The sequence below is a fragment of the Leguminivora glycinivorella genome, chromosome 22, assembly GCF_023078275.1.
Source record: "Leguminivora glycinivorella isolate SPB_JAAS2020 chromosome 22, LegGlyc_1.1, whole genome shotgun sequence".
Taxonomy (NCBI): Eukaryota; Metazoa; Arthropoda; class Insecta; order Lepidoptera; family Tortricidae; genus Leguminivora; species Leguminivora glycinivorella.
Window position 1 is genome coordinate 9,629,979 of NC_062992.1, and position 12,287 is coordinate 9,642,265.

At 39.3% G+C, this 12,287-nt stretch overlaps 1 protein-coding gene across 1 annotated transcript; it reads right to left on the minus strand.

The window, feature by feature from the left end:
* Nucleotides 1–788: 788 nt before the first annotated feature.
* LOC125238023 (extracellular signal-regulated kinase 2) lies at nt 789–11,930 on the minus strand. The gene is made up of 8 exons (XM_048145303.1): nt 11,827–11,930; nt 11,205–11,590; nt 10,159–10,365; nt 7,693–7,830; nt 6,897–7,036; nt 6,210–6,405; nt 2,307–2,456; nt 789–2,202 (listed from the first exon to the last, which is right to left on the minus strand). Exons 2-8 carry the CDS (start codon nt 11,528–11,530, stop codon nt 1,728–1,730), a joined length of 1,632 nt encoding a protein of 543 aa, XP_048001260.1. The 5' UTR covers nt 11,531–11,590; nt 11,827–11,930; the 3' UTR covers nt 789–1,727.
* Nucleotides 11,931–12,287: the final 357 nt, after the last annotated feature.

Consider the following 12,287-nt stretch of genomic DNA (forward strand, 5'->3'; position numbering starts at 1 on the left):
CCACTACTAGCGATTTAAATTCTAAGTACTAACAGAATCAGAAAGGAGTGGTCATTACCACTAGTTTTAAAATTACTAGCCGTCCTTTTTCAAAAACGTCGTTACGTACAGATGTAGTGATAAAAGATTTGCCTTCGAATTGTTACGGAAACGTACGAACGTGTCATGCTATTTCAGTCAGTGTCAGTACAAGATGTACTGACACTGACTGAACTAGACAACTGACAAATACGAACGTTTCCGAAGGAAACCCTTTTCGTACTACATCTGTACGTCGTAAAGATTTGCCTTCGAATTGTTACGGAAACGTACGAACGTGTCATGCTATTTCAGTCAGTGTCAGTACAAGATGTACTGACACTGACTGAACTAGACAACTGACAAATACGAACGTTTCCGAAGGAAACCCTTTTCGTACTACATCTGTACGTCGTTTTCCACAGACTTTCGAACGGCGAATTCGTGCATTCGAAATTCAAAAATCGATCCCCTGGCCCTGACCAGAAATATATGTTGCAGAATTTCATTATAACTATTTTCTTCATACTCTACTGAACTGCCATAATCAGAATAACAGCTCTATACTAGAGTATTAAGCTATTTTTAACCCCCGACGCAAAAACGACGGGGTGTTATAAGTTTGACGTGTCTGTCTGTCTGTTTGTCTGTGTGTGTGTCTGTCTGTGGCACCGTAGCTCCCGAACGGGTGAACCGATTTCGATTTAGTTTTTTTTGTTTGAAAGCTGAGTTAGTCGGGAGTGTTCTTAGCCATGTTTCATGAAAATCGGTCCACTATGTCGCGGTCGGGGGTTTTTTCAAAATTTTAATTTTGTGGTTATAAGTCTAGACGAATGGAGGTTCTCTTGGCAGTGACAAGGTACTACTACTCACGTTAATAGGAAGCGAAGGCATGAGCTCATCGATGGGAATTTTCGGTCTATAATATAGTCTTGAAATGTTTATTGGTCGAGAGTCGGGAGGGTAATTGTCTAATAACGTTCTGTAGAAAATTAGGTGAGGTGTAGTTTTCACAACCACTTATGCCAAATTGATAAAATTTATTTTGCCATGAAAAATTTCAAACACTAAACGTTCGATACGATGCCCGTTAAGTGCCATTTATAGATATCTTAGGATTATATTTATAAAACTAGATTGCAATAATTTGTATAAGTACCTACTGGACAAGTTATCTAATTATTTAATTAAGTACTTATCTCTTATTGAGCTGAGTTAGTGCTTTGATCTAGTTTCAATAACGAAATTATGACTAGAAATTATCACAACAAAAAAAAAATCGATACATTACTAAAACGTAATAAATTCAATAAATAAAAATTAAACAAGTCGTGCATATCATAAATTATATTTGATGTATAAAAGATATTTCATAAGGACAGTAGGTTTTGAGACTTGATACAGAGAGAACCATAAAACCATAATGCAGCAGTTGAATAGTGATTTTGTCAAATATTGTACGTACCTCCCATTCTATGATACATACACCTATCCCTTCTAAGAACAACTGTGCGTTGACATTCCGTCAAATAAGAAAAAAGCAAACGTTCACTTCAACGCCCACGACATGCGAATCAAAGTTGATGTTACACTTTAGGTAATGAAAAACAAAATATTTCAAAATTCTCCTATCCTTGCATGATCAAATAACATTTACACAAGGTAAATATCAGAAAAAGTCTTCCAAATTCATCTAAGTAAACCATCACTTACCGTATGCTTGTACGTAAATCCATCAACGCACTGGCCGTTATGACCCCGTGTCGTTGGTTCACGCTCTTACCGTAACCGTAGTCCATCTCACCACCTATAGTGACTGTGGAGAAGGAGGTGGAATTCCTTCTATGAATCATGGAGGGTTTTTTACCGCCGCTCAAGTAGCCTGTTTCTGAAGGGCTCTGTCTGGTTACTGGTTGGAAGTAATCTCCGTGGCAGTTGGAAGAATCCATCCAGCTTGATTGACTGTCGAATAACTTCGTGGCCCGCAGAGGTCTGGATATAGCCTGTTCGGATCGGTGCTCTTTGAGAGGCCTCTCCTTGGGTTTGGGTCTGGTCTTCTGGTCGGCTGATATGCTGTGCTTGAGGGTGGATTTGGTGGTAGGGTAAGATTTGGAGAGTTCGGAAGTGTCGTGGCAGCTCTTGCTTGGTTTCGTTGGGTTAGAGGACAGCGGATGAGTCTTGTTGCTGAAAATATATATTAATGGGACTTTAGGTACCTATTACATTTCCAGCACTACATTTTCACCAGTGTAGGTCATTCAATAATTTGTGAAATATTGTAAAGCTACCTTGAGTGTTTCTTGGCAGCGGCATGGTTGCCCTTAGCCATGATGCTGTACAGCTTGTTCCTGTAGTCATCCACGGAGAGCTGCTTGTCATCCCGCAGAGGCAGAAGCACATCTGAGGGTAACGTGGGTTCGTCTCGCTCACGGTGGAATCTGAAACCAAATTCAATCGTGTAAACTTTGAAGGAAAATGGCTACGTACCCAGATCCTTGGGTGGTATTTCAGGCTGTGGTGTTTCGAGCTAACTTACTTGGCAACGTATTCACGGTCCAAAGCCTTCTCAGCACTCAGCATCTTGTTAGGACTGACCAGGAACAGTCTTTGCACCATGTAAGCTGCATCTTAGAAATTGCTAGAGAGAAGATTTGTGAGCATGTGTCCTTTTGCTTGAGTTTTTATGCTAGATTATATACCAGGCAAACCAGGACAGGCGAGGTGTTTTGTAGGCGAGAGGCTGGCAACCTGTCACTGCAATGTCACAGTTTCGTTTTCTTTCAACCCCTTATTTGCCAAGAGTGTGTAACTAAACCGCCGCTCTCCTTACTTATTTACTTACTTACTTGACTAACCAACAGTATGGATAACCTCCCTTAAATATACCCCGTAAATTTGGCCTTCGTCATCGTCTAATGCGAGTATGTAGAACCCTTCGATGTGATCCGCGATAACCCAGATCCTTTAATGAGTAACGACTATATTTTGAACTCTAGTTATTTTTTAGTTTATAAATATAAATAACCTGTTGTTAGAGCATAATATAATTTAAAACATTACAGAAATAGGAAGTTATAATAAGAATAATGATGTAATGTAAATATTTTGGGTTTTGAACTAGTTTATTGCAGCACTTAGAAAATGAATATTTAAAATATTTTTGTAATCATCCGCTACGCCTTATTAGTGGTCCCGGCTTGGGCAAGGGCTTGCGATACGGTATGGGACCCCTGACCTGACCAAACCACTTTATCAGGATCCTAAGCAAGTAAGCCTGAAGGGCTATCTATCTACGAACTAACCCCCTTTTTGTTTTGTTTCTTTTTCCCTAGCTAAACCCCCCTTTCCCCAATACTGCTAATAGACCATAACTTCTCGATCTTTCTAATGTTTCAACGAAACACCGAGTAGTCGCTAACTTTTATGAGAACTAAGTAAGTCTACTAACTTTTTTAAGCTTTTGACTTTCCATCAGTGGACGGCGCTCGCATGCCACTGGACCCTATAACAAACAATCCTTTTATTCCAAAGACAGTTTGTTTCCCTAGCCAATTTGATAGAATTTACCTTGAATAACCAGTTAGCAACACTTAGCGTTCCGCAGCTACACCGAGAGATCAGAAATTGCTACCACAATTATTAATTACACTCAGATAAATTAAGTATTAAGAGATTTTATGAATTACCAGTTTATCACATATTTTAAGATAGTAAACACCACATTTAAAGTCCATTTAATCCAAAGAAATACACACCTATCAATTATACTTCAAGACCAATCGTAAAACAACCCTAATTTCATAGATATAGTGTGTGTGACTCTACCCTACTCCTATAGTTTTCCCTAATCTAGCATATCTGAACCACAGATCATCACTTACCATAGATCTTGAGTTCAGAATATGCACAAGTGTATCCCTACTAGAACTGTACAGTTCAGCCAGCGAAGCTGAGATAGGCAACCTATAGGCTTGAGTTCTGATCCCCCCCTCTGCGTCCGCAGACTAGGTAGCAGAGAGTAGACCGCCCTATCCGTGTATATATCCAGTATTCTAGGACACTCCAACACCAGTCACCTGAGGAGACCCAGCTGCGATCAAAACTTTGTCGTTTAGGTATGGATCAATCACAACTGAAATCCCCCAGCAACCAGCACCATCGTGACCCAGAGCACCGAGTAAATAAATATATATAATACAAGACCTAGCCTCAATTACTGCTGACTTCAGTGAGCAAGGATTACTCCTAATGTCTTTCTTCAATCGCGAAAGTCCTCACTTCCATCTAGCAGCTGGACCTTGAGACCAGGGAGGAATGTTCGCCTTTTGTAAGTATAAAAAAAGACGCCAAGCCTCCTCAGACTTGGAACAAAAGACTCCTAATCGCTCCTTTTTGGCACCGTTAGGTAAGAAGCGCTTAGTCGGGCAAACTGTCTGCCCAAGCAATGACCTGGCTTAGTAAAATAGCAAAACAACCCCATAGAAAACTAAGTTCAATTTTACTAACACAACTCTTTGTAAAATCAAATAAATAAACCGACAAGTGAAATTTCCTTTAATTACTATGATCTGGGCTTAACTTTACAAGAATCACTTCCTATAAAATCAAACACAGATGCTTTCCCAAATCTCAGCCATACATCGACCCAGTCTTTGTATTGCTTAATGACACTTAGGAAATCACAGCGTAGAAACTTCACTATACACGTTAAACTACAAATAACTCTGCACTTAATTAAAATGTAACACTACACTATAAATAGAACACTAAAATAACCCCCAACTGACAGTAAAGTAATTCCACTACAAGCCTAAGTTCAACTGTACAAAGATATTGTCTTCGCACAACCAAACAGAGACACAATTTCAAAGTTTACAATCACTTAGAATAATTTCCAAGTAAGTACAAACAGAGAAACAATAGCAGAGTAACTTCACTCACCAGTATAATACACGATAGCCAGGGACACTGTTAGTCTCGTTGATATTTGAAGAATGACCTGCGACGGCCTGCCCCGGCCCTTTTATAGTATCTATTAGAGACATAGCAGCGACTGGGGACATAATGGAGACTGGAGACATACCAGAGACATAACAGAGACCTAACAGAGACATATTGGATACATATTGGATACATAATGGGGACTAGAGACATACTGGAGACTAGAGACATACCAGAGACATAACAGAGACATATTGGATACATATTGGATACATAATGGGGACTAGAGACATATTGGAGACTAGAGACATACCAGAGACATAACAGAGACCTAACAGAGACATATTGGATACATAATGGAGACTGGAGACATACCAGAGACCTAACAGAGACCTAACAGAGACATATTGGATACATAATGGAGACTGGAGACAATGGATAACAACTAAATTACGCGCATAAGAAAAAGATCATAACTGCTTTGTTTACTAAGCCGTATGCCTTAGGTATTAATGTCCAAGACAGTTTGGCATATAGGTTTTTGCTTCTCAACAGTAACACCTGCATGATTGCACGTGTTCTAGAGCGAGGTGGAGATATCTTTTATTGATTTCTAGTACATAAGGAAACATTTTATATTGTGGTAAATATAAATATACAAATATTACTTTATCAAAGGTTTTAATCCAGTTTTGTACATCAAATCCGTGGTAAAATATCAAATTTCTTTCTAAAAGTTACATCAAATATTGCATTCTAAATATATTTCCCAGGAAGTATGTTCAAAATTAACCTTTACCAATTTTCCTAACATGTATTTGAAACCAAGATGTAATATTGGAACGCTACTCAGACGACAGCTGTCAGTGTCAGTATTCCGTACACGTGAACGTAGCTTGTTGATAAATAAGCTTTTCCAGCCTGTTTTGCATCAAATGGTAGTGAAATTTTATGTGAGATAATATGATGAAACATGCGACCAAGTACCACAGTGAATTAATTAAAATATCCAGTGAAATAACGTTGGATGAATGCTTTCCAAGGGTCGAGCAAAGAAGTCTCCAGTTGCCTTTGACAATGTAAGTCTTATTTAAGAAAGAAGCAAGAACAAGACCACGAACAAATGCTTGTTCTGTCACAAGTGGCACTAAAGCTTTATTCGTTTCATGTACTCTGCCTACCCCTTTATGGGATACAGGCGTGATTGTATGTATGTATGTATGTATGTATTATATAACAATTGCACTTACTTGGCTACGTATTCATGATCCAAAGCCTTCTCAGCGCTCAGTCTCTTGCTAGGATTGAACAGCAACAGTCTTTGCACCATGTCAGCAGCGTCTTTAGGAGCGCAGGACAGAAGATTTGTGAGCGTAGGTCCGCTGTTGCTGGAGGCTTGCTCACGGATTAGGGCTGAGCCGTAGCCATTGCAGATGGAAGCGATATCTGGATAAATAATCATTTTTTCTTAAAGGAACAACATCATATAGCACATTAAGATTTAAGTTAAGAAGAGATTTCTTTCAGATGATCTATTATCTCTATTTTGTTTCAAGATGTTAAGGTATATTAATGATGATTTTCGACGAGTTACTAAAGATATTTGTTCTCATCTTGTACATTAAGAATAGTAGGGGTCCTAAAGTTATGCCCTGAGGCACTCTTATCATCATCCTCCTTGCGTTATCCCGGCATTTGCCACGGCCCATGGGAGCCTGGGGTTCGCTTTGACAACTAATCCCAAGATTTGGCGTAGGCACTAATTTTACGAAAGCGACTGCCATCTGACCTTCCAACCCGAAGGGTAACTAGACCTTATTGGAATTAGTTCGGTTTCCTGAGGAACTCGTATATTTACTAGAAATAATAAAAGTCCCGATGTATGCCATAGATGATACAAGTTTACTGCGAATAGAGATCTGATAACGGTAAGTTACCTTCTTGAGAGGGTCGTGGCAGGGCCGCCATGATGCGTTCCACTTGGTTTACAGTGGAAGTGCCCGGGAACAGGGGATGTCCTGTCAGCATCTCTCCTAGGATGCAGCCGAGGGACCACATGTCGATGCCTTTGGTGTAACTGTAAACATTATAGTTAATAATAGTAAATTATGATACAAGTGCCAAAAAAAAGGAAAATCGTACAAGTGACGTTAAATTAAAACACGACCCAAGGGAGTACAAATTTCCTTTCCGCACGTTTATCGTACAACGCTTTTCATACAGAAGTTACGACCTGACAAAAAAATTACCTCTGCGCACTAGTACGGGCAAGACGCCACGCACGCCAATATCACAGGTGCAATCAAGCAAACTATAACCACTTAAACTGTGACTTGCTTACGCTAGTGCACTTGGTTAGGGAGTTATGCTTTCTTTACGCTGTAGACAGACACATCAGTGGTTTTAGATAGACAATTAATAGTACATTACGATACAAGTGGGAAAAAAAGGAAGTTCGAAACGAGTGGCGATACATTAAAACCGACACGAGTAACGAATTTCCTTTTCGCACGTGTATCGTACGACGTTTTTCAGTACAGATGGCCCTCCGAAGTTTCGATCTGACATTATAATGAACCACTTCTCGCACTAGTGCGTAAAAAAAATCACCATCTGTACTGAAAAGATATTATTCTCATCCACAGGTCTGAGGGACAAGTTCGAATAGAATCTGGCCTGCTTAACTTCTTACCACAGTATAGCAAGACACAAACGGTGTTGTGTTATACTTACTTCCGGCTGGCTATAAGTATCTCAGGCGCCCTGTACCACCGCGTGGCTACGTAATCGGTCAGGCAGGGGTCCGCGCTCTCGCCACCAGAGTACAGACTTGATACTGAGCGCGCCAGCCCGAAGTCTGCTAGTTTCACTCTGCGAAAAGATGATTCGGCTCTAATGGGTCACAAAAAAACTGTGATTTAAACAATAACTGTGTAGACTGACAGATAATTTGCCTCGCTATCTGTGCAAGGCAACTCATACTTGTATAGGCGGGTTTTAAGACCAAAGCACTGGTCCCACTAAAAGCGAGGAAGCGATGAGCTATCAGCGACAGAAGCGAACAAAATAAACTCTGTCAAACAAGTCTGTCAGTAAATAAGAACAAAGAAAACCATATGCATCCTTTTCTTTAGGGTGCTAGAGAAAAGGATACCTATAGTTTTCTTAGTTCTTATTTACTGACAGACTTGTTTGACAGAGTATATAGTCGCGCCTGCGTATCTTTTGTTCGTTTATTTCGCCGAGAACTCATCGTTTACTCGATTTTGGAGGAAACAGTCCAGTGCCCTAAGTACCTACAATATCTACATTGAAGACGACGGATTTAAGCGTTGCTCCGGTACCTATAACCTCCTAAGTTCCAAGATCCTTTTGAAACAGTCGAACTTCGAACAATAGAAGTACCTAAAGAAGGTTCCACATTCAACACTGCAAAACTGAGTCTAAAAAGAGGATATATATATAGGTACAGTCACCGGCATAAAGAAGTGATGATATCTGTACCTTGTAGCTTTTAATCGTTTGACAATTTCGTATGACATTTTCAAACAAGACGTTAATACGACAAAATACAGAAATCATCACTTATTTATGCCGGTGACTGTACGAGACAGGAAAGTCTTTTTCCCCTCACTAGCTCGGAAACACGTGTTTTATCCTTTAATGCCAGCGGGTAAAAATGCATTTTATCCACTAGTGGGTAAAGTAATTTGACCTTGAATAATATCAGTCAAATTAACTGCTTTAAAATTGATAAAAGTAGGCGAATCTAGTAATGAAGATGATTTACCACCTGTGGAACTACAGTAGTTCCACAGTAACTGGAAGCAGTGATAAACGCATTTTTTGCGTTGTAGTTTCCTCGTTATAGTGAGGGGAAAAGTTTTGTGTTACACACGGGTGCAAATGTATTTTACTTCTCGTGTATTGAAAAACTCGCTAAGTTCAGGATTCTATTCTCGAACCACTCGCTTCGCTCGTGGGTCAACTATAGAATGCTTTCACTTGCTCGTTTTTCAATTCCACACTCGGCGTTAAAATACAACTTGCCCCCTTGTATAACAAATAACTATTAATCGCTTGTTAGGGTTCCGTACCAAAAAGGTACAACAGGAACCCTTATGGTGCGACTCTGTCCGTCTGTCTGTCCGTCTGTCACATTCCTAAATATCTCGAGAACTACTAATGCTATCAACTTGAAATTTGGAATAGTTATGAACATTGTAAACCTCTACAAATAAAAAGTATAATTTTTTTAAATATATTAATTTTAATTGTAGAAAATGGCCAAAATGAAAGGGGGGCAAACTGTAAATTTCAAGTTACTAGGTCAAGTGGAGTATCGTTGGAAAGAGCTCAAATTGAACGTAAATAAGCTATTTTTTATAATTTTTTTGTTGTGGAAAAAAAAAGAATTTTGAAGGAAAATGTAAAAAAAAATACCGTTCCCCCCCCCTTATCTCCGAAGTTTACCAACGAAAAATTATGAAAATTTTAGTAAACTTTGGTTTTATGCTAAATATTACAGGAAAAATATAATCGTGTTTGTATTTTGAATACTTTTTTTTTTATTCACAAAAAACTTTTCAGATTTTTACTTTCAATTTACCCACCCTTGCGGATGTATATCGTACTTCAAATTAATACGAGATGTTACGTAAACCATCTTCTGTCCAATAAAGTAAAAACTGTTTAAATCGGTTAACATTATAAAGAATTATCCCTGAAAAACCAGGTCGCGCAAATTAGTTAGCGAATTGACCGGGAGATGGCGCTATACACAATAATACTCATTAGTGCCTATACTTTTGTCTTCTAGTCAAGTCATTAGAGTTATATGACAATATGAGATTATTTTTAATAGGTAGTTTGAAAGAAAGTTTGTTCGGAACCCTCGGTGGGCGAGTCCGACTCGCACTTGGCCGGTTTTTTTTTTATGGGATAGGAGGCCAACGAGCAGACAGGTCGCCTGATGGTAAGCGATCACCGCCGCCCATGGACACCCGAAAGTGTTGTCTTTGTCAGAAATAATGACAATTGATGAAATTTTATATGACAGTGTGGCGGCGGATTTGCGTCAGCTCCAAGTCAGTGACTGGCAAGAGGCTGCGCAGGATCGGGACAGGTGGCGATCTCTCATTTCGGAGGCCAAAATTCACTTTGGATCACTGAGCCAAAATAGTTAGAAATATAACTCACCTACACGCGCTGTCAATAAGCACATTGCTAGGTTTCTGGTCCCTATGTATAACGTTCCCAGAGTGTATATATTTCGTGGCCTTTAGCATCTGGTACATAATGTACCGCTTGTGTATGTCCTTGAGTATGTTGCCGCGTTTGATGACGTTGTGGAGGTCCGTCTCCATGTATTCGAAGCCGAGGTAGATATCACGGTTGTTTAGAGCTCTGGAAATTTTCTTAAAATTCAATAAAATATTTTTTGTTAAGATGTATTTGGCACATAAGACTCCAACATCTGTAATGTATAACTTAGCAGTGACAAAGTATACACACGCATCGCATATCAGGGAACATATTTGACATATGAAAAATTTGCGTAATAGAACTCTGTACATGAGATAAACTACGATAGGTACCTATAGCGTTTTCACATTATCCGTCCTATACCGGATGTAGGATAGATATCCTAAATATTAAAGGCGCAGTCTTTGATTTTTGTGTATACCAATCTAAGCGTATAGGCTTTTGCGTATAGGCTTAGACACAGAACGAGTGTCGCAAGGAAACTGCCTCGTGCGAGGCATCGTGGCCGCGAGTTCATTTGCTTCGGTCGAGGCACGTCTACAGAGGTAATTTACGGGGACTCGTTCTGTGAGGCCCTGCCTATTCAGTGAACTAAGCATTTGCCGCGCGAGGCAACTGAGGCAGTCTACAAGATACTTTATCTACCACCTAGAATCTACATTTATCCAATCACCAAGCTGAGATAGAAGACGATCAGAAGTATGGTCGAGCGATAAATGATTAAACATCTGGCCGTCCCTATCGCACTTACAAATAGTGCGATAGAGACCATAGAGACGGCCTGCTGCTTTATTTATCGCAGACACGTATTTTGAAAAGTTGGCTCCCCAGCGGGCGTAGTACACTAGTTGGATAAACTTTATCGCATCGGTGTGTCCCTATCACACTTACAAATAGCGAAAAGGACGGCCTGACGCGAGTGCTTGCCTGCCTGATGGTAACTGAGCTTTGCCGGATTTACCAAAAAAAAAGACACCAACCTGTGTATACTGTGTAGCTTCACAATATTCGGATGATTCCTGAATGACTGTAAAAATATAATTTCTCTAAAAGTCCTTTGCGCATCCGTCTGGTTACGAAACGCATCGAAAATCTTCTTAATCGCAACCACATCCTTACTTTTTTTGTCTATGGCCTTCCATACTATACCATACGCGCCTTTGCCAAGCCGCTTCTTGATTTCAAACCTCTTTAGTATATGTTCGTCTATTTCAGACATATTTTTGTCTGGACTCTTCTTTTGTACCGGTTTTTGTATAGTGCCATCCTTTTTCTTTTCATCTTTTTTAATTTGCGTTTGGTTCATTGAATTTTAATTTATTACGTTTGTAAATTCGGCTCTGTTTGTACACTGCGAGATTGCGATCTAGAAAGGGAATGTAAAACGTCTGGTTAAAAGTTACGATTTGCCGAATGTACAAGACAGACATAAATATTCAAATTGGTTCGGTGATATCCTAATTTGCATATGAAAAGCACGAGGACCATCAATTTATGTATATTGATCACAATACACTAAGCAACCGGAAAGGATCGATAAAATTTTCGCCGAACCAAATTTGTATTTCGAAAATCTAACGGATAACAATTCAGAATACTCACAAGATAATGCTTTTTAATTTACTTTACGCATCTTATCTTACACTTTCACAATAAAACTTGGTTTTTGATAGATACGTAAATAATAGTGAATTTTTGGTTTGAAATTCTGGCAGCCGAGTTTCATTTGTTTACGGCGCCCAAACAACTGTGTGTTACCATGGCAACCAGTTGTCAACTAACGCTAGTAATGGGGTAAATTATGTGTAATCGATATTTTCTTACAATCGAAATCGATTGTATGATTAATTGACGTGTTTTATGTCAAGAGTAAACTTATTTGTTTGGAATTAGGACACGAAAGGTCGTAACTCGTACATTCAGACGGTGACCTTCTTGATATACAAAATTTGCTTTCTTGGCAACCTAGAGTAGAGATTAATAGAGCGATATTAAGGGTAATGAGTATGCCAAATGCGATCGATCCTTGTCTATAAGTTTGTCGTTTTATGTAAGAAGTCAAA